Here is a 22687-nt window from a genome sequence, read left to right as displayed (position 1 = left end):
CGCTTCTGGGCCTCGGCGAGGGACGCACCACTCGCTCCCTCCTCGATCCCCTCCCCCCCGCGCATTAACTTCCTCTCACGTATGTATGTATCGCCACCACTTCCCGTCGTGGTTCCTCTTTCCGCCCGTTTTCAAACCGTTTCCAGTTCGCCTCTCCGACTCGTCGTGCAAGGGTCTCCCTCTGGCTTCCTCCGCGGCCCATCCTAAACAGGCGGAGGAGAAAGAGACGCGCGCTCATTACATTTTTGCCGATCTTCCCTGGTTCGTCCTCGCGTGGCGCCGCCGCTTTGGCTCCCGGCGTTCCCTTTGCCCATCGAACCCGGAACGGTTGAGAGAGATCGGTAAATCACCAGCTGTTAATAATTCGTAGGTTACCGCAGCGCCTTTGATTGGCGGAGTATTGTTTTCCCTCGATTTATTTTAGTGCGTCAATTTTAAGTTATTCCCCAGCTATGAGGCCCTGTGGTTGCTCGGGAGTAGTGCTTGGACACCGTGATTACATTCAGTTCAATTGTCACAGGAAATAAGATTTTGCAGAGAATAACGGAGCAAATTTAACCATCTAATCTTATCATTGTCCCTGGTTCTTATTTTTCCGCATCTTACATCGTCGTTAACGTTTCACATGTTCTTCAGGGTTCCTTGAATATATTTCAATTCCCACCTTCAGGTATAATGCATGGGTTTGTGATGGAAAAGGGAAGACTTGTTGATAACTGTTGTCCTATTGAGGGTATGCATATGTTTTGTTTACCTTTTTGTACAAATTAAAAGTGAGGTGAAATGTAATTTTATTTTTACTGTGATAAAATTGGTTTTACACCCTTATACCGAGCGCAAGTGATTCATCTGCGTAAAGGGATGGTTTTCGAGTGCATGATGAATACAATGAGTAATCGACGCTGTTTCTGCCTAAACAGGTGTGATCGGAGGAGAAGCGCGTCGCTGGCGGATCCCCGTGATTCGTGCGGCGGCCTCCCGGTGCCCCGAGCCCGCGGTCGACTTTCTGGGTGATGGGCAAACCCCGCCGCCGTTGGCACTCCGGGAGCGGCGGCGGGGTCGGCGGCGACCGCGGGGCCTCCTGAGCTACGGCCGCCTCGATGGCAGCCACGACTACCACGCAGTCCCCCACTCCCGGGGGTTCCCTCCACTGGCCCATCGGCCACGGTGGGCACCACGGGCACCAGCACCACGCCGCCGCTCCCCCCCACCACCACCACCACCACCACCATCGGTTCACCATCGCCGCCCAGCCCCGGGGCCTCTCGCCCCCCTCCTCGCCCATGGTGACCAGCGTGCCTTCGCCGGGGTCGCGCACCAAGGCGCCCCTCCGCACCATCAACCGCGGCCCGAGCTTCCTGCGGTCCAGCGGGAGAGCGGCCAACGGTGAGTGCTTCGATGGCGAGAGGGCGCCAGGCGACTGCGCGGGCGCCGCCTTTCGCCGGCGTGCTGCCGCTGCACACGGTTGGGACAGATTTTGTTTCCTCTCCTTACGCTCCCCCCACCCCCTTGACCCCTCCCAAGAGGAGGCTGGAGAAGATTAAATGCCTCGGGATTGGCTCAAACGTTTGCGAAATAATTAAACAGTCGGGATCTCCAGCCCCACTCAACAGCTTCTTACCCCGGAAACATCAAAGCAGATGTGTGGAACTGCCCATGAAAGTAATAAGGGATATTATGGTACCGGCAAGTGAAAGTTCAGGACATACATGTTTTGTCCATTTTAAGGTGGCTAGGGTGGCATGGTAGGTGGTCCATTGTAATGACGATATCTTTCCTCGTTGTCGTAATGTGGGATAAAGAGGAAAGATTGATTTAGTGCATGGGATAGGATTTTATCGCAATACGTAGATGTGTGACGTGAGTCATGTGAGGGAGTCAGTTGGCATGAAGTGTTTAGGGACCGTCCAGAAACCTTCGTCATTAGGGAGAATGCCATGGAAGGGATTGGATTCGTTCCTCCGTTTGTCCAGAACCCTTTCTGTAAATTCCCTTTTCCTTTTATTACTTTCCACCTCACCGTTCATTTTTTGAGTAGTACTCTGCACGAAAATTCAAAACGAAATAAAAGTACAAATAATTCGTCATTCTGCGGTAACTTTAGATATTAGGCGAAATTTTCTATCACTGGTAGCGTCTAAAGGTGCTCCAACTGTGCCGAATGCAATTGGCACTGTAGAAAATTCAATAAATTAACCATTGATATCTTTCTTTTTTATTAAAAAGTAGTTTGTTTAGAATAAGGAAGAACTTTTGTTGGTTATGTCCCATATATCTCTTTCATGTATCATTTATCGTGATTAACCTATTATTCCGGAGAATAGTAATTGCTATTCAATTCAAAACGTCACCGAGTTCAATTCTGGTTGGTAAGCAAGTTCAAAATAATTCAGTTCATGGATTAATGTGGGCTTCAGTTTCATTCGGAAAACTCTGAGAGACCTGGGAGAGGGCACTTTTCGAGGAAAGGTTTTACCCCTTGACCGAAATACTTAGTAATGCGCCAACGAACTTAGCCCGAGATGACCTCGACCCTCTCGCGCCAATAATACAGCGTTCAGATCTTTCAGTCAATGGATTGTTTTTCTCTGCCTCCGATGGGTCATTAAATTCCCGCATTCAGTACGCAGGATCACATACTCAGGGACAAATAAATTGCCCTCAACGTGAAACCTTACCCATGTGAATGGAAGCCTATTCTTTCTCGTTGTCTATTAGAAAAAAAGGTGAATAAATTCAACCGTAGGTGTAGAGTATTTTTCTCTTAAGAATATGTCCTCATCTGAAATTATCCAAGGGTTTTCGCAGGTGTCGTGAAGCTTCATGTAAAGCAGACACACGAAATGACGCAATCTGGTTTCCAGTCGCAGGTAAACATCTTTCCGCTTCCAGAGGGAGAGATGCATCTTCATACCTTCGTCGCCTTTGCTGTGCCGTTTAACATGGGAAGCAGAAATGTTTCAACCGCCCTTCCTTCTCGATCGCATCCATCATCATATTCCAGAATCAAATGTGGGCCTCAGTTCAACCGCGAGACCCCATTTCGGGCGAGATTTACTTATTTATGCGATGCATAGACATTTCTTCCGTCGTAGATGGGAGTCCAAACTTGACAGGGTAATGCAAAGCGATGGTCATGTAACCAGTCCGCAATTGTGGAATTGCACACTGTTTAAACTTTTATGCAAATTAGCATTTTGATTGATAATGGTGATTACTAAGGGGAGATCTCTTCATTGAATGATTAAATTCCCCGCTGTACAGCAGAAAGGTAAAACGTTCCGTCTTTCCGATAGTTTGCATCGAATGTAAGATTTAACTTGGCGGTAATGTGTATATTTAAAATCAGATAAGTGGTTAGAAACTTGTCGTATGATTGGTATTTATTGAATTTTAACTCGTGTAAATCCTTGGAGCTATTAATGACTCAGAGGTGATGAAATATAGCTTTTTTAGGGTAGACAAGCGCCATCGTCAGGGAGAAATACCATTGTTTTACATCTCATCATCTAAAAATACCGTTTATGTGCAATATAAGTAATTAGTAAGTTATAAATTATATATTTCTAACTTTTGCAGTTTTGATGGGACACCTACTTACCTACCCAGAATACGCAAAGACAAATTAAGTGTAATAGGATTCATTTAGTATATATTGGAAAATTTTTATTTAATAATTGAAAACTCGTTTTTGAAATTGTAAAAATCCAGTTTTTTGCTGTCAATGGTTGTTCTATTGATAGGCAATACACAAACTCTTTAGATTGAACAACTCCTTTACTTAATTACTTCTTATTTTCTCTTATTATGACAATCTGCTGCGAAGAATTCCTTAAAATATTATTTTTAACCCCTCTTTATACATTAAAACGATGTACAAATTAATCACAATGCTTCACTCCTTTTTGAAAGGCACTGTGGTATTCTTAGGCGAAGGGAAATGGCAATCACAAATACTTTTGTATTCTCGGAATAGAGCGGTGGCGTTTCATGGAGACTTGCCTCTTCTGAAGTAAGTACAATGAGCGAATTTCACTTGATTTGATAGACTCTTCGTACATGCGCCCGGGACTTCCAAACTAGGCCATTCAATTTTCAAATAGATGTCGGAGTATTATCCCCCCCAGGTATAGGAAAGACTGGGAGTAGTGGAGTTTGCATTCCCCATCATCCCCTCCTCAGATCCCTCGCGAACGCGAAATTTTATCGGCACTTCGGAAGGCGGGAGTGGCGGTGGGGTGGGGTGGGGAAAGGGGGGGGAGTAGGCGGGCGGAATCTTAGGCTCTCGCTCCCCGACGAATGGGTCCGACCTATTTTTCTCTTCCTCCCCCCGCCCCCATAAACCCAACGCCCTCCTACCCGCCCCCCGATTCGCACGGACACTTCATGACTCTCCATCTGCCGCCGCGTGCCGGGTCGACGGCGGATTCCACGTCGGAAAACATTCCGGATTCCAATCATTTTCTCTCCCTTCTCCGCCCACGTCCCTGGGGAGGTAAACTGCCTCCGGCGCGTCAAAGGGGAAATGTGCTGTGTGTGAGAGAGGACGAGGTCCCGGCAAATTTGTGCACGTGATTGGACCCGCCCGTGCTCCATATTTCGCTCGCGAGGCTTAGGCACGATTTTTTTTAAATACGACTGCATGCATGTATAAATAAATACTTCAGCTGAAAATGGGCGCCAAGGGTTCCTCCATCCCTCATGGCTTCCGAACCATTTAACGGCATATTCTCCCATCTCTTTCTCTCTCTCTCTCTCTATAGAGAGCCGCCACGGTGGCCTGAAGGGAAGGAGGGAAAGCCGGTGGGATGCCGAGGGATTATTTAAATTGTTGCGGAGCGCCTGGTTCCTGAAGTGTACGAGTAAATGGTTTCTTTCGCGAGGGCTCCTTTTTTTCTGAACTCGCCGGAATTTTCACCCCTCCAATATCTTATATCAAGCTGGCGCGGTAGCCCGGTGGGTGGAGGGATAGACTAGAGGCAAGATCGCTCCGAATCATACTTACGATTCTGGTATCCCCCAATTCAATTAAAACTTTTTTTGATTTTTCGGGTACCAGATACTCTCGGGAAAAAGCAGGAGGTTATAGGCGAAAAAAAGTAGCCGACCCCTCCACCCCCTCCCCCCGCTCCTACAGTAATGCCTCAAGTTCTCACGGAATTGGGAATGCCTAAATATAATTACCCGTTAAATTATTTAAATGAAAAATGTCTGTCGTAATATTATATTAACAATTCTAATTCCCTGGTTTAAAAGAATGCGTAATCTCTTGTCTTTGAAAGAAACGCTGAGCAAATAATTTCCTTCAGTTAGAAAGTATTAAATTTCTCATCATTTGTGGAGGTAGTTCGTGGAGCATTTTCAAATTTCCGTAAAAAATATTTTCTGTCGAGTTTTGAAATTACAATTATAAACTGGATCATCATAAACCGGTATTCGGACGTAATAATTGTGGTATAAATAGTCATACAATAAGAATATGCACCTTTACGTTTGGAAATAAATAATAAAAGGGCTAATACTCTTTTAATGCATCGGTTGATATTTTATTGAAAATGGTTCCATAATGATACATATTCAAGCTGAGGCAACACTCCTGTCCGTATCAATAACAACAGAAGCGGGCGATGATTTATAAAGCCTCTCGTGGATATGAGTCCACTGACTCATTCGCACGTTAGCGGGTAAAAGTAAATAGGGAACCGGTTAGATGAAATTTGATGAACGCGATCCTTTTCCGATCTGAAAATTATGTTATTTTGGTGACTGTAATGAAGTTATCTTCGTCGTCATGTAGAAAACGTCTTGGTTCGCTGGGAAATGATATTCATGCAGAACCCGTCGACGTCCATCTTGATGGCTTAAATTATTAGCGTACTTATGTTGCATACGAGCTCGTGTGCATGAGATATGGTCCGTAAAATGAGGTTTGCATTCCTGAAAGTAAATTGCTGTGATGAATACGTGCCGGAAAACAGTAATGCCCACTCTGATTTACGCGTTGACCTTAACCTTTTAAACACGCTCAAATATAAGAAGGATGTGTTTATCAATCTTAATAACTGCGTAACGAAGGCTCGTGCTCTCTTTATTGAGGTTGCATCTTAGGACTAAGGTAGTTACTAGGACTGCTTTAAAGAGTTCTTACATTTTTCATTCTTCTGTGACTTCTTCCCCTTCCTCTGATGTACTGAATATTTCCTAATTCCCCAGATTAATCCCTTCAAATGATGAGTCCACGTTTTTCGTCGCACGCCTTATTTCTCGCGTTAGTCTTATAATTACCTCGAGCTTTGGCCGTGAATTTCGAATAATGATTCCAGAATTAGAGTGACTCTATCATTTAGTCGCATTTTTTTTCATTAGGGATGTAAATACCCCAGGATGAAATTTCTGTATTGAAATGAGGTATTTCACACGACAGGTCATTTTTGGAATACCTGCAAAATGCTCACTTCCCCTTTGAGTTCTTAAGTTGGCTAGACTTGCATTAATTTACACAGTATATCAGAACATTTAAAATATTACAATGAATAAATAATACAACAATGTACAGAGAGATTATATGCGCGCCATTATCTGGTTTACATTATTTATACAATGAATAAGAACAATTAAAATATTACAATAAGTGCATACTACAATGACGCAATACGATGAGAGATTACATGCGCGTCATCTTTCTGCGAACAAGTGGCCTGCGTCTTCTTATTCGCAATTACGGGGTGTCGTGTTCTCGATCCAAAAAAGTATTGTCAGTAATGAAAGTCGATGGTGAGATAGTGAACGAGCAAAACATTATATCGCAAAACCATATCTTGGTGTTTTGCGGGTATTTTTATTTTCACCGCGACAGCTGGTGGCATGTTTATCATTTATGTTCATTTCATCGCCTGTTTTTACGGTTGGGGTACTGGCGTCGTATCCCCGAAGCAAAACTTTGAAAGTATTGCAGTGGAACACTCGAAGAGATCCCAATCTCCGTATCCCACTCTCCAGCGCGGTGATCATAAATCGGAGAGAGATTATTGCAATTGTGAAGTCTGGAAGATATGAAAAGGTGGGGAATAAATCTTCCCTCCTCCACTCTCTAGTATGTTTCTGCCGCAATTTTTTTCTATTCCTTGCCTTTAGTCGTTGATGTCCAGTTCGGTGCCCCCCATCCCCCTCCGTTCAGTAAGTCCCTCTTGTGCCATCTCCGCCGACCTCTCCTCTCGGACACTCTCAGTATTTGCTGACTACCGCGTCTCGAAGCCTCGCTCCTCTCTGCATCTTCCTCGGCCAGGAAAGCGAAACGGGGGGACTTTTCCCCACTCATGGAGTGAGTAGTGGAGGCGCGGGGGTTGGGGGCGGAGTGGACGGGAGGGGGTGGAAGGTGCCATGGCGACGATCATTAACAATGGCGATTCCGAAGCGAGGAATTCCGACGCTTTCCGCCAATCCGAGCTCCAGCCTGGGCATCACGCCACCCGCGCCCCCCCACACCTCACCGTGCCCTCTCCCACCCCTCCTCCCTCCCTCCCGCCCCCCTTCACCTCCCTCCGGCCTGCGACCACGCAGCAGTATGGCATGGGCGCATCGTCCTTTCCACCCCCACCCTCCCCGCTATTTGTCGGTGCAAAATTAATTGAAAAAAAATAAATGGTACGCGCGTGTCCGGGCGAAGCGAAAACAAATGGCTGACTCGGACCATTCGTCAACGGAATGCTCTTTTCTGTTGATAAAATGAAAAAAAAATACAAGGCATGGTATGAAAGGTATTGACGGCCATTGCACAAGAGTGGTAGTTTTTTTGTGTTTGCGATCCAAAGCGAAGATACTTTGATTTAAAACGAACGAGAATCGGCAAATATCGCATGGACTCAGATGGCTTGCAACGCGAATGGTTGTTGCTTTAAAAAATTGTTAAAAATTGAAAAAAATTGAAATTATATCTTAACAATACCTGTTGATGTGTCAATATCCGATCTCGCCCGTTGATATGAACAATGATTCTCTTTGTTTTAAATCGCGATGAGTCATCGCTTTCTTTTATAGTTTTGTTTGAATTTATTTTTCCCATTATTCTTGAACGGCGAATGTTTTGAAAGTCATTGATGGTTCTCGCGAATTTCATGACAGTGATCTGGATTATGAGGGCACCGATAATAAATGCCATAATTTTAAATTTCCGGTTAATTTAAACCATCTGCGTATTTTTTCCTGTTTTATGAAGCCATCCACTCAAAGGAGGGCTTACAAATTATTATGAATACAAAATAAATATTCCTGTTATTAATTGACAATGATGGCCCATCAGCTTGGTCGATAGAGTTGTAAATCGTGAGGGGTTACGTATACGTGTAATATTTACACCATGAATTTCGCATAAAAAGCGGGGAAACAAATATGAATACGACATTTCTATATCATTGAGGTGTAAGCCTGTACTCGTACGATGGTGTAACGTTGCCGCTATACCTGTTTCAACCCTGTTCTCGTTTAACGGCACCACAGAAGATGCTCAATTGTGATTATTTTAATAAAAAAATTTCGATGGCGAGAAATAATGTTCGCAGTAGGAGTTCTTGTTAGGCGTAACTAATACTTGAGAATAGTATTATTAATTTAGATGTTGAAAACAAGAAACAGGCAGTTGGAGTTAATTCTTCAAATTGAGGTAGCGTTTGACCGATGAGGATTCTCGAGAAATGAGATCCATAATTTCTTTTAGAAAGTGTTACTATTAGTAACTTATTGTGTTTGCATGTCAAAATGCGCCCGTGTGTTTAGGATTTCCGTTAAGGTAATAAATGAGATCCTTTCAGTTAAAAAAAATATTTCCTAATTTATAGGATTCAGTAATTTTTTTGTGATAATATAATGTTCCTTGCGTATTTTTTTGGTTCATTAGTAATATTGATCGCTCTTAAACTTTACATTTTTCCCCGAGTGCTGAAATAATGATTGAAATGTTAAATTAATTAGAATTATTTAGGTTGCTTGGCGAGGAAAAATAAAATTCGTGGCTTTTCATCGAACAGAATTACTGAGCTTTCGCTTAAGCCTTGGAAACACGTTCGTATTTCGAAAAATATCTCCTGTCGAAATAAATGGCGTCGCCAGATTTTTCGTGTACATTAGTATTTGGAACGCATTCATTAATTATTCCAGACTCCGTTTCATCCATTTACGTTTGCATAATATGTTTCAATTGAATGCTTCATTCTGATCATGTGGTGTGGTCGTTGAAAAATAATATTTTTGCCATTTATCTTGCATTGAATGTTTTTTCCAGGAATCGTGTCAAAGCTGAATAATATTTCCCCGTCTCATTGAAGCACGCCCCTTTAGACATTAGCGTGCGCACATCAAAGAAAAGTTTGCCTTGTTTGTTCAGTCACAGGGCACTGGGCTCTTTAAAGCGGCTTCAACACTCGGTAAACTTATTCATATATGTAGACGAATGGAGTATATGGAGACGAATTTATTCGCAAGATTAACATTTTGGTAAAAAAATATTATAGAGTAGTACAAATCAGTTCGAATAACTATGCTTGGTAATTCCATGAATAATAGATTTTGAATAATCCAAAGCGCTTGTTTTCCCAGAGCGTTTGTTTACATTTCTGAGACACTTGTTCGAGTCGAATGATGGTTTCACTGTGAATCCGGTTTTATTCCGTTGATCACATTTGTTGAGGTCACCGAATGTGATATGAGTTTCGATTGAAGGTGGAAACCGCGTATTGTCGTCACTTAAATAATCATTCGATGAGGCAATTATTATTCAACTCAAACACGCTCTTAATTGGAATGGTTTGTTTTCTCCGCTATCGAAGATCACGAGAGATAATGGTAGCCAGCAAATTTGCCGACATGTCACCTTCATTTACATTCATTCATTCATTCTCATAACCTCGATCAAAACGAAATTACTTTCCGAGAATAGTGCATTATGTTCGTAGCTGAGCTGAAAGCCGTCGAGTGAATGCGTGCATTGGCTCGCGGGGAGTCAGTCAACTTCTAGGTAGGGAGGGTAACTAGCTGCTCAACAGAGTACGAGCAGTCGTGGGCAATATTCGGAGCGGCAATATTCAGAGGACCTATCTGTCTATCAATAGGTAAAATACACTTAAAAACAACGTATCTCTATGATGACGCTTCGTCTCGGCGAGTGTCTATTGTCAGTCAATATGCTCCCACCATCTTTGATGAGAAAGTAGGAAGAGGAGAAATGTATTTGGGATGACTTTGCTCCCATCGCCGTTTAAAGGTTTCGAAATGGTTATCTAATTTGCAGTGCAGTTGATGCACTTTGAGGAATATGTTGTTGAGTGAATAGTTATCTATCAAATAGATTTCCTATGTGAAAAAGAACAATCATTATTAGATCGAACACTTAGTTTTGTAAATATATTGGAATTTCCAAGGTTATTCCTGTAAATGAGACGTTTTCAACATCTACTTATTTGAAAAACTAATTTGATCGAGCATGATTGAGTATTTGATGGCAAATGAGCTCGTGGCCATTCAAAAACCATCCCTAAATATGATAAACATCGAAGCACGAGGCTCATTCTGAGCAGGACCCTAGGAAAAAATTCTTTCATTTTGTGGCCAAAATAGGAAGGTTGTTGTCGGGGGAATCGCGAATTTTAGCAGGTTAACAAACCGAACAATGTGGGCACCTCATGAAAATTCGTTTGTGTTTTCATGAGGATCTATTCAGAATAATTCATTACCGAAAGTAAACTCGCCTCCGGGCTTCATATTCAGTTCAACTCTGCTGCCGTTTCGCAATAGCACCGTTAATCGCCAGCCCACTAGTATTTTGCCTGTCGCTCAAAGCCGGATCCCAGCTTAAAATTTAATCGAAGTCATTTCTGTTTGATAGGGAATCCTCCTAAGAAAATTTCCATTAATTCCTAAGGAACTAGAAAATTTAAATGGTTGAAGCTCCAAATGCTTAAGCCGAATTTACGGAAAGAATATCTTCATTAAAGCCAATCCACCGTCGGTTGCTCTTTAGGTAAAATGTCCTGTGAAAGTAACGGAGATGCTTCCTCTTACAAAGAAACTAGTTAAGTGATGATTAAATACTCACTTAAAGACGAGTAGCCTCAAGAAATTCCTATTATGCGAGTGTGCTCAGAGTAATTGTGCTCCTCTTGATTTTTTTCTCGTAGTTTTTGAATTAAGATACGGAATGAATCTCATCAATTTTAATATGAAGTACGTTTGAAGTACTTATATGGGTGTTTCTGTGGGAGTTGGGGTAGTACGGAACTAGCTTTTCCCAGCAAACTATAAAATGGCGAAATGTTGACCAAAAGAAAGTACAATTGCATTGCTTTAGTACGAATACGTCATCGTCACCTGCGTCGCAAGAAATTCTATTGGTTCATCAAATAATATCACATTAAAGTTCTCATCGCATCAGGTGAAAAATAAAATGGAGTATCTTTACAAACACGTTTTCAGGAGGAGGGTTCTCGGGGTAGTGCGTAGTAGGATTCGGGAGGAATCATGTATGGCGGCAGGCCTGAAGAAAGTTTCTCTTGGAATTTCATCCTTGAGATACGATATCGCGTAAAAATTAACATAGAAGAGGGTGTTCAAGTGATGCAAGTACCCAAATATTGTATGCGAAATAGTTTTTTCCTTTTCGACCCTTTTGAATCGTATCCACTATTCGCTTTTCATGTTGCGAATTCTCATTTTTTCATTTCGTTTCATGCATTAGCGATACCACTATTGCCATCATCGTGTGTTATTAGTCCGAAGATTGGTTTTATAGGTTCCTCCGCGCAGTTATTTCTTCGGATAACCTCTTCATAACTCCATTTGGGGACTCTTAGATGCTTATCATTATAATTTTCATTTTTGCCGTCCGCGGCCCTTCGGTTTTTTCCTCTTTCACTTTTCCCTCGATGACGTTTCTCATCTTTCCTAAATCTGTTGCGGAAGAGCTTGAACTACCTTGATGAGTTGACCGAGACTGTTGTGATGCAGGGATACTCTTGTGCCGGAGGAGTTTCAAGTGATATAGAACGTCTAGAAATATATTTCTTGGGTTGAGCGAAGGATGCCCCAAAGTGTATAAAATACGGAAAGTGAAGTAATGGATCGAGAGTGGCCATAGCTTCCACTTGAGTCATAAGAGAGGAGTTTTTACCTCATCAGTGATAAGTCTGAAAATATGATTGCCCCTCGTTCTTGAAATGAAAATTCCGCCATAGTCCTCCCTTAATGATGGGCGGGCATGAAATTGAGATGGAAGTTAATTAAGTCCTTGGCAGCAAACTTCTTCCTACGGTTGGAAGGTAATTAAAAAAATGGTGGCTCATTCAGATTTGAAATAAATTCCACTTAGTAAAACAAGTTAAGGCTGAAATAAATGCCCATGTGGTTATGTCGTTTACCACTTGTAAATGTGCTTACTGTGCTGTGCAAAATGAACTTTGCACCAAAGTCTTTTTGCACTGAATCATTGGTCAGATGATGGACCTTAGGTGTCTTTCAAAGCACGGTATTGCACTCTAGTTGTAAGTACATCGATAATTGCAATTTTTGAGTCAGAGTAGAAAACATTTAATGACACCAAATGAATATCATTGTTGCAATGCCACTTCATTGGTTTTTTCCTCTTATTGCATGTATTTTCCCGAAAAAGACTGTCCTTACCGACCAGATGTATTTTTGTGATTTCGCCAATTCTTTTATAATTGCATTCAACTTTTGAGATGGATAATGTAAGATTGCGTTTCACATATAGAGTACCTTGCCGGAGCCCGTATTAACTGAATCAAGGATTCAATTCAGCAGTTTGCAAATAACCAACCGCAAATGTAGAAATTTTGTTATGCTTTGACATAATCGAGTATTTTGTGGAAGGGTAATCGAAAATATTCGATATGTAGAATTCGAACGCAATCCCAGTGGGAAACACATGGGAGTTAATCAAGACAGGTAAATAATTGTATAAAAATTAAATATACATGTCTGGAATTTTATGACAATAAAACTGTTTCTACGATCCAGTTTTCATTTGTGATATATAATCATTAGGTGTAGCAAGTAATAACTGATTCACTTATTTTTTCAGCTGATGATGACATCCTGGGCCGTGAGTAAAGTATTATGTCCGAAAAATCGTACATCTGTCATTTTTATATTTAAAGTCTATTTGAATTGCGCACAATATCGCTAAAATATTTGTAATTTGCTAAGTAAGAACCTAAGATTCTTTATCTTCTTTTGCTACAGTAGAAAGTAGATCTGGGGAATTGCTACATCATTTATAAGTTCAAAACGATCCAAGAGAAGATGCTTCAACTCTTTCTCGGGATATCGTATGATAGTATCTGCGCGTATGATATTATCAAGGAAGATTGAGATTTAAAATCAAAATCTCTGAGGAAATATTACCCCGTCACCCTGACCTACCTTACGAAAGGGATATTATGGCCTCAAAACATACCACAAAGCGGAACCAAGATAAAATTTGTTAAAAAGAATATGAGCACATATTATCCCATAGTTATGCTCCTAAGTAAGAACGTCATTCAACAAAAATGGGAATAGATATTCAAGAGTCAAGAGTATATTCCCTAATTTTTGAATCTCATCGGATTAATCAAATCGTCTATCACTCAATATAAGTAATTGGAGATTAAAGAACCTTGAAATTATTTCAGTTTGACGTACTGACTCCTTTCACTTTTCTGGGGTTTTCCCGGGGGGAGGAAATTCCAAGTGATGCATAGTGCTAGTTCCATATTTCGTGCAATTTGTTGTCATGAATTAATTATATCTAAAAGTTAATTTTATTTCTTGAAAATATAGATTTCTTCTTCGGAAAAAATTCAGATTAACGCATGCTTTGACGTACGATGTAAAACATGAAATCTGCATACAAGGGTTGTCCCAAAATTGAGTATAATAAATCTGGGGAAATATTTTATTGCGGATCAAAGTACAAATTGCTAAACTTCTTAAAAAGAGCACCCTTATGTATCGACACACTAATGCCAGTGCCTCCGCCAGTTGTGGTATGCTTCCTGTAAAAGGCATCAGAAGGACCCTCGTTCGGGCACCTCGTCATGGCCTCTTTGACATAATCCAGTGGTCCAAAATGGTACTCAAAGGGATTATACTTGGGTCATACTCAAAGGCCCATGTCTCGTCACCAATAACCACCTATTCTAAAAAATTAAGGTCACTTTCACAGTGGTCCAACGGGTCCAAGGCAAGAGTGTCACTCAAGCAGTCTTCTGACAGCGAGCACCTTGAGGACTATCTTGGCCTCACCTTTCTCATGGCTAATTTACCTAAAAAAAATCAATGCACTGTATTTTTCTGAGTGTTACACTCTTCTGCTGACATCCGGACACTTGGGGGTCAATCAGAATTGAGCATGTGTCTCACTTTTTGGACGTTCTCATCACGTTGTGTTTTCGGTGGCTGTCCAGGGCGTTCCTCTTCGCCAATTTACTCTCCATCCTCCCAGAACATCCTGTGCAAGCAGAAAATCATCACTTGGGACATTTCTCCATCTCCATATGCATCTTTAACCACAAACAATGGTCTCCGAACCCAATTTTTCAAGATTTGTGCACTATTTTAATCGCATGTCATTGCTCCATGGACAGTGGCGTCGTGAATTTGGGACGTGACAGTCGAACAAGGGTCCAGTCTATCAGCAATGCGCACACTGTATATACCCGCAGTCAACGAACGTGGGTCGCGTTGCTTTTCCAAGACTACCCATTACCTTTCCCATCACAAATTCCAAAAAAACTCCAGCCATCTGCATTTGGTGACAAAAAATCATTCTACTTATTCTTAGGCCTGGACGTGTATGAAAACGTTGTTTAAAGGAGCTAAGGAAAGCCAATTCACCATAGAAGAACGCTAGAACAATCTGTGGTTTCTTTATAGAAATCCTAGGGTCGTTAACTTATGTGCAAACTTACAACAGTAGAGAATATAAGCCAAAATATGAAGAAAAATGGGCCTTTAAACTTTAATCACAATTTCACAGTTAAGAGTAGGAGAAGGTGGGAATGGTAGCCAGTAAAACGCGTCATCTTGCGTGGTTCAGCTCCGAAGAGTAGTAAAATGGTACTTGTTACGTAAAATGTCGCCATTGCTTTGATACAATCTCAAAAGCGTTTCAAACCTAAGAATGGGTCAAAGAGGTTAAACCTGAAGATGAAAACAATTTGGTACCATGATGAGGATTAGGTAAAGGAATCAGCGGAACGGAAAAAAATGTGAAACAGAGATTGTGAAGTTATATTTATTTTGCTAGTGCTCAATTCAGATCAAGTAATTGTTGTTACGGCCAATCGTCCATTTCGACCTGTTGGGATCCCAAATTTTCGGGTATCAATGATCGGAAATTTTCAATTCCTAATAACATCCGACAGTGAGATATTGGTAATTATCGCTCTTAATTCTTTTTTATCACATGGGATTATTCGTTTTTTACGATTTGTCTAAAGGAATAATAAAATTTGACGTCAAGTATCTAAAAGCCTCCAATGGGAAAATAACGTGACATCCCATCAATGGTTACGTACGTAAGGACGAGATAAAACAAAAATAAAGTTATTAACTTGGAGATTAGCGGAGTACGACGATAGCTCGTGTCGTAAGAATAAAACTCACCCCAAGATAGCTTCAAAATTGAAAGGAAAACTTGCGCCGAGTTTGCCAGTGACGTGTTGATTATCGTCTTACGCTCAGGGCGTCGTGCTATGCTATCACATCCAACCGATCTCCGACGGCGGTTGAAAAATTGCTTCCCTCTCAAGAGATGGTAGGGAATCGCGATTCAAATGGAGGAGAGACTTGCGCAATGGTCATTTAAAAGCTATTACTCAGAATATTACTCTATGAGTTGATAATTAATTGCAACCCGTAATGACATGCCACACCCGACCACTGGCTGTTAAAACGCTGTTTGAGCGTTTGAAAATTATCATTTGAAATACGCAAAATATTAATCGCGGAATATACGTGTCAAGTGTGAACGAAGGTTTCATGTTTCTCTCAAATAAATGCAGAGATGATTATTATTAATGGAATTGTCCACATTTGCCAAAACAGGTGCTATTTTGCGCCAAGAGTATTTTGATCTCCGGGGAAATAAGCTATTATAAGCTGGTTAACGTGCGCCAGTGGCGAGAGAGAGAACTGACGAGGCTCAGGGTTTTGCGTACTCAAGGCTTTCTCCTTTGGAGCGTTTTGAAATTTTATTAAAGTTGAGCATTTCATATTTATTCGGGGTGATTAAAAAAACTTATTTCACCCAGAGAGTTGAAAATATAATATCACAGAATGGTCAGGAATCGGTATCCTGAAAGGATATTTTTATGTCAAGCTTCAGAGGCTGCGGGCCTTCCTTGTTCCCGAGAGAAAGAGAGAATATGCTTTTGCGTCTGAACTGAAACTTATTAAACCATTCCACTCTCATCTTTCCACCGAATCGTCTCCGTTCTTTTCAAAACAACTTCACATCGAATGCTCTCGGCATGAGGATGGATTTAGAGTTGCGGGGAAAAGCTTTGGGAGGCTTATGAGTGTTTTATTTATGGACTTCCATATTTTGCAACGGTTTTCAATTGAAAATTGAAGATTTATCTCCGATTCTAAGTGTTCTGGTGTGGTGGTATCATCGATATTTCTAATTCCAAAGCAAAGAGGGTGTGATATTGTCAAATCCATTATGTTAAAACAACCATACTTTCTTTAAGCTCTCGTATCAATCGTATTCTTTTATATTTTCAAGATGAACATATGCAAGGTATATTGACATTTTATTGGTATTATTAGTCCAGAGATGCGTTCGAGAAAGGAGCTTTGGAGCAATTCAAATTGTTGATATATTTCGGATGATCCAAAATATTTGTAAACATTTCTTGAATCTGATGACTACTCTAGGCTAATGGTCAGTTGTTTCCCATAGCTCGTTGCTCCCAAGGTTTTTTAAGTATTTTTATTTATCAATCCATATTTAGTAAGAATGAATACTGAAACATAATTTCTTATCGCGTGCTAATGAAACTACATATTCATGAGTAATTGTGCTTAAGGCAATCATCATATTCTTGATTATCATAAAATCTACCTAGTAATTTTCTTTTGAGTGATTTTTACATCCCACGAGTTCCTAATGTGCATTAGAACTCCCAGATTGACACCTGGCGATTGAAAATAGTTTTTGGTATGCAAGAAACGTTCTTTAAACTTTTTCCCGCACGTGACGTCAACCCCCTCCCCTCACCGTTTAAAGTAACGTGGATCGTAATTGGGAGTCCTCGCGTGTCAAATGACTGTGACCCGAAAAGCATAATGAGGTTCCTTTTTTTTATTTCCGAGTGCATATAAACTACGCCTTCGTTAGCCCAGGGCGTCATTCGGATGAAAGCAATCGAAACTCTTTTACACTCCGGTCGTCTTCAAATTTTCACGCTCCGCGATTCCTATTCGCTTGATTGCACCATCCTCCGCGGGGTGAGAGAGGAAAAATAGTCCCATCAATTAGTTCTCCATCTCTCGTCGTGATTGACCCAAATTACTTCGATAACATTTGGAATCCTAGGACTTTAGTCATGCAGTGGTGTGTGTGTGTGTGTTTGTGCGGAGGGAGGAATTCTTTCGCCGGGTCCTTAAAGCCAACGCCCCCCTCCCCGTCCACATCCTCCCCCTGGTTTTTTTCATTTCCTTTCCCTCGACAATTTCGGAAGGCTTTTCTTTCTCTCTCTCTCTCCCCCATCCAGTGAGTGCCCTCGCTCAGGGTATGCCGGACCAATTAAGACCCCTTTCCGGGGGCAGTCCCGCCCCCTCCCTCATCAACACTCGCCCCGCCGTCAAACCCCAGGCTTTTAGTCCCTCCCACCCGCCCCCACGTGCTCAATGGTGTATCCCTGCGTTTCTCTTTTTCAATGGTCGATCATCATAAAGAGATTGCTTTTCACGGAGTCATGTCGACTCTGTCGGGCTATTCGATGGGGTTTTATTTCCTCGGGGTTAAATTATCGGAGAAGCGTGGTGCGCGTTCTAACTGTCAGCCACTCACCTGCGCAAAGCCGGAATGCAGCGCACTGCTAATTCAGTCGCTCCGCGGGAACGGTTTTAGCCGTCGCAAACGAAGATCTAATACTCCCGTTCAGCCTGGCGCTTTAATCTAAATTTCGGAAATTTTGCTCCGCTGAGATGTTTAGAAAGCCTAATTTTGCCTGGGTGACGTTCAAATGTAATTTGGGAAACCATAAAATAATACGAGCCATGCAGCTCTGTTACCCATCGCAATTGTAATGCGTAATTCATAAAGTAAATTTGACAAGTTTAAGAATTAAATACGTCATTTTAATCGTTTTATATTCCTCAATACGGTATAAATGGGATCATAAACTAAGTGATTATTTAATGCTTGGAATAGCAGATGTTGACTTGGTAACTCGATTGTTCGACGGATCTTGCAGGTTTAAATTCGCTGATTCCATTGAAGTGTCCATGAGAGTTTTTGCAAATAAAACTCCTGGAAGTGATACGGTCCTCACAAGCTATGAAGAGATGTTTGTGAGAATATACTATTTCATCTTAAGCTCAACTAATGATCCAGGTCGGAGGAGAATTCATACAATCAATTAGGTTTGCTGATGATCAAGCTTTAGTTTGTTAGTCAGCCAAGGGGTTGCAAGCATTTCTGAGTGAATTGGAAAATCAGTGCGACAGGTATGGGATGAGAATCAGTATTAATAAAACAAAGGTTATGCGATTTTCTAGAAAGAAAAAGGCTAAGCTAAACATTAAAATAGGAGGGCAAAAACTAGAGCAGGTAGAACAGTTTACGTATCTCGGTTGTAAGTGTTGTTGACCAACACGGTCAAAGGAGTAGGGACGTAAGGAGAAGAATTGCACTAGGCAAAGAGGCTTTCACAAGGAGGGAGTTGATGACAGGGACGTTGAGTAAGGATATTAAGAAAAGACTCGTAAAAACTTTAATATGGAGCATAGCTATTTACGGTGTGGAAACTTGGTCATTGAAGCAGGAGGAGAGACGTAGACTGGAGGCTTTTGAAATGTGGGTGTGGAGAAGAATGGAGAAGGTAAAATGGACAGAGAAGAAAACAAATGAGGAAGTACTTGGTATGGTGGGCGAAGAGAGGGGTTTGTTGGGAGAAATCCTATGGAGTCAGGAAAAATGGATGAAGGGCGTATTGAACGGCAGCGGGATGATGGAGACTGTAATAGAGGGGAAAATGTTAGGCAAACGAGGAAAGGGCTGGAACAGGATAGAGATGTTGGACGGGATGAAGGGAGGCAGGAAGTACACAGAGATGAAGAGGGAATTTTGCTGTAGAGTAGGATGCTGGGTTCTTTTGTTAGGAATCACAAAATGTTTATTTGGTATTTTTGTCCAACCAAAACTTGTCTTAACCGGTAGATTACCTAATAAAAAATTGCTTTGTTTCCGTTCACAGAGGACCTTAGGTAGGAGGAAATATTTAATGCACGTTAGGACCATGTTAATTGCTTACCTGCTTAAACGGGACAGACATTTGTTTCATGAGTCATGGTGAAAAAGTGTCACTGTGGGCTCAGAGGTGCGGCGAAATTTGATTCTACTCTAGCACGAAGTCCCTCATCTTTTGAACGAAGTATTATCTTTGTTAAGCTAATCCTTTCTCCTTAATACATAGAGTTTCTTCTAAAGAAATCGAATTATTTTTCGGCAACCGAGCCGAAATTTTTGAAGAAGTTAAATTCTCCTGGGATTCTAACTTTCTCCTAAATCTAAAACGGCACGTAATTGATGACTGCATTCGAAATACTAGTTTGCATGGGGAGGTATTATCTTCCTCTCTGGAGCGACAAAGTCTGCGTGATGAATAGGCAAAACACCCACATCTTTGATAGCGTTTTCTCTCGCGAGAATCGCGTTAGTGAGAGCATCGGCGACTCCTGAACCGGCATCTTACCATGGAGCAATTTGTCATTATTATTTTTTTGTTATTTTTACTTCCCCGCAACAATCTTGAGCCTCCACCATCTTTACTCGCTCCTCCGTTGCCTTCCTCATACACTTGGAGGGAATTGGGATGGGAGGGAAGGAGAGAGAGAGAGGGAGGGAGAGAGAGAGGGTTGGGGGGGGTGGAGGGCAGTATCGATTGCGAGCTGGTGCATCTAGCTTTTTCCTTTGCCCAGCATCTGCGTTCAGCCTACTTTCGGGCAGAAATCAATTATTCAGGGAGATGGAAGCAAAGTCGGTCCTCTTTACCTCCTCTCTCGCCACTCTTTCTTGTTCCGCATTCTCCGCTCTTTCTCCCTCCCTCCCTCCCTCATCCCCCCTCATCCTCGACTCATTTAGGTGAGCCACCATTGTTCAACCACCCGTATTTGCACCCGTACCAGTAATAGCGACAGCATAAGGGGATTCGCGACCGCTTTTATCGTTAGCGTCATTTGGTTTGGGTGATGCGATAAGGTGGAGTATTTATGGGAGGCAGGAGGTTGGTGAGAATCCCAACGCGGGCACATTCCTTTCGCAAATTGCGGGTCACGAGGGTTTTCCACTATCTTTGTCTTAACCGTCGAAAGGAGTTTGAAAGCGCTTCATGGCCGTCGTAGTGAAATGGTTTATGATGCGGAGAGAAATAGCATGCTGAATCTATTCACAAAGTCCGGATTTTCTCATAAAATATTCCTACGGATGATATCAAGGGTAATAATATCTTTACTAAATTGAAAGAACCGTAGTTTCTAGTTATTGCGTCGATTTCTGGGGTAGTTTTCTCCTGAGGGATGACGGAAAGTGGCAAGGAGTCCGTTCATAGGTAGGATTTCAAGGATCCGATCTAGGGTGCAGAAGACCTCAGTGGGTCAATCAATTCCGATGCATAATGCGTTAGGGTTCGCACCTTTCCAACATCCTCTTCTTCATGTCGTTTACTGCATCTGAACTGCTTTCGAAGCAGGATCTAAATACCTTTGAAAAATCATCCGCTACTGGGATCTGATGGCACTCGATTTCAGTGCACTGGGCGCAGTTGAAAAAGGAACTGCATTTTAATCGCTTTTCCAAGTGGAATCCGACCCAAAGGCGAATCAAAATACCACATTACCGATGGCAATCGAACATGACAAAGGAAGTGGGAAGCGAATGGCCTTAAGGCTGTGCTATCGAAATGAGTGGACCAAGAGGTCATGCAACTATGGTGACTGGTGAGTCAATTTATTGGTAAAACACTACGTATAGGCGTAACGTGCCCTCATCTAATATTAACGGGATGGACATTGTTAGACAAATATTGCCTTCGGGTTCAGTCTCCAACTATCTAAGGTGACCTCTTTGATAATGATTTGACCTTGTCCAGATTGCCCTGCTCATAGTTTGAAATGAGTGAAATCTATTTTTGTAATGTATAATAGTGGAATCTTTTTTGATTTCGTGATACTTTTCACATAATAATCCTTATGATTAAAGAATGGCACTGAACATTTCATTAAAATTACAACTTATTCAAAGAATGAAATTAGTGGGTATACGTTCAAATGCTTCAAGGCACCCTGAGGAAGGTTGAAGTGCAAGCAAGTCGGTTATTGCCTTTGATGTGATTGGATTTGATTGTTTAGACGTGTGGTGGAGGGCGTCGTCGGTCGTTTCTCTGTTGGTTGATTCTTTGGTTCTTTATGTTGATATCCGCCCGAGTAAAAAAATGAGTCTGAGTTGAATGTTGTTGAATATCTTAAGCAGCTATCGGAGGGAGGGTGAGCTATTGGCCTTGGGTGCCGGGATCGACACATCTCGGCACCCTGAGCTGCACCCAAGCTGTGTGACCTTTTGCTAGCCAGATCTTCGTGAGAACCTACAAGCGGCATCGGAAAATATGATCTAGTCGGAAGACCTCAACCAATTGTTAACTGGAAGGGAAAAATTGGATATTGTATTACATATTTCGATTTTTATAATTCAGAAGAAAGAGGATTAATACGGGAAAGTTATAAATAAATACAGAAAATCAAGAAATTATATCGTATTTCGCACAGCACGTAATAAAAAGTATTCCGTATACAGTAACTGCTTACTGTAATTTTAGTATAAATTATGCCAACCCGTACCTTCCTATACCCTTTACGCAGACCTATCAGTAGAGGCCATCATAGCAGACCAGGAGGTCGACTGCATTTGGTATAACTTGTTCCTTGTGCCAGGGTTACAGTGAAATCACATTAAGTAGGTGTCAAAACAATATAGTTAGCATGATGTAACAAGAATGAAGCAGCAGCAATATGTAGCTCGTAGAATAACATCGCAGACTATTCCAGGTAACAGATGAGGAATTAGTTGTATCCGAGAAAATCTGACGAGAGGCATTTCTGTCGCTTGTAATTCCTCAAACCCTCGTGGCCTCGGGAGCATCGAAATGAATCTCATTTTCTCTTTTGATTTTCTTTATTTTTTTTGCAGCTCTTGTTACTGAATTAGTCTTTCCCCCGGAGAACTTCATTTGCCATTTCCAAATATTCGAACGGAATGCCAAGTGAATGTCAAATTCGAGGAAAACACTAGACACGCAGAGGGAATTGACGCGGAGGTATAAATTACTCTCTTTTCCCTCACGCTTTGAGTACGCTATGTTTTTTTAATTTTTTTATATTGATTAACATTTTTTAATATTCCTAAGGCAAATTT

At 41.6% G+C, this 22687-nt stretch overlaps 1 protein-coding gene across 1 annotated transcript in view; it reads left to right on the top strand.

Moving 5' to 3' along the window:
* Positions 1-1100: 1100 nt before the first annotated feature.
* Positions 1101-22687, top strand: part of LOC139694812 (SH3 and multiple ankyrin repeat domains protein 1-like) — a 171319-nt gene continuing 149732 nt past the window's right edge. Inside the window, exon 1 of the mRNA XM_071593330.1 lies at positions 1101-1386. Within this exon, the coding sequence (XP_071449431.1) occupies positions 1101-1386 (286 nt within the window). The remainder of the gene's footprint in view (positions 1387-22687) is intronic.

The sequence above is a fragment of the Hetaerina americana genome, unplaced genomic scaffold (assembly GCF_022747635.1).
Source record: "Hetaerina americana unplaced genomic scaffold, ioHetAmer1.1.p SCAF_56, whole genome shotgun sequence".
NCBI lineage: Eukaryota > Metazoa > Arthropoda > Insecta > Odonata > Calopterygidae > Hetaerina > Hetaerina americana.
This window is presented reverse-complemented; position numbering and strand designations above follow the sequence as displayed.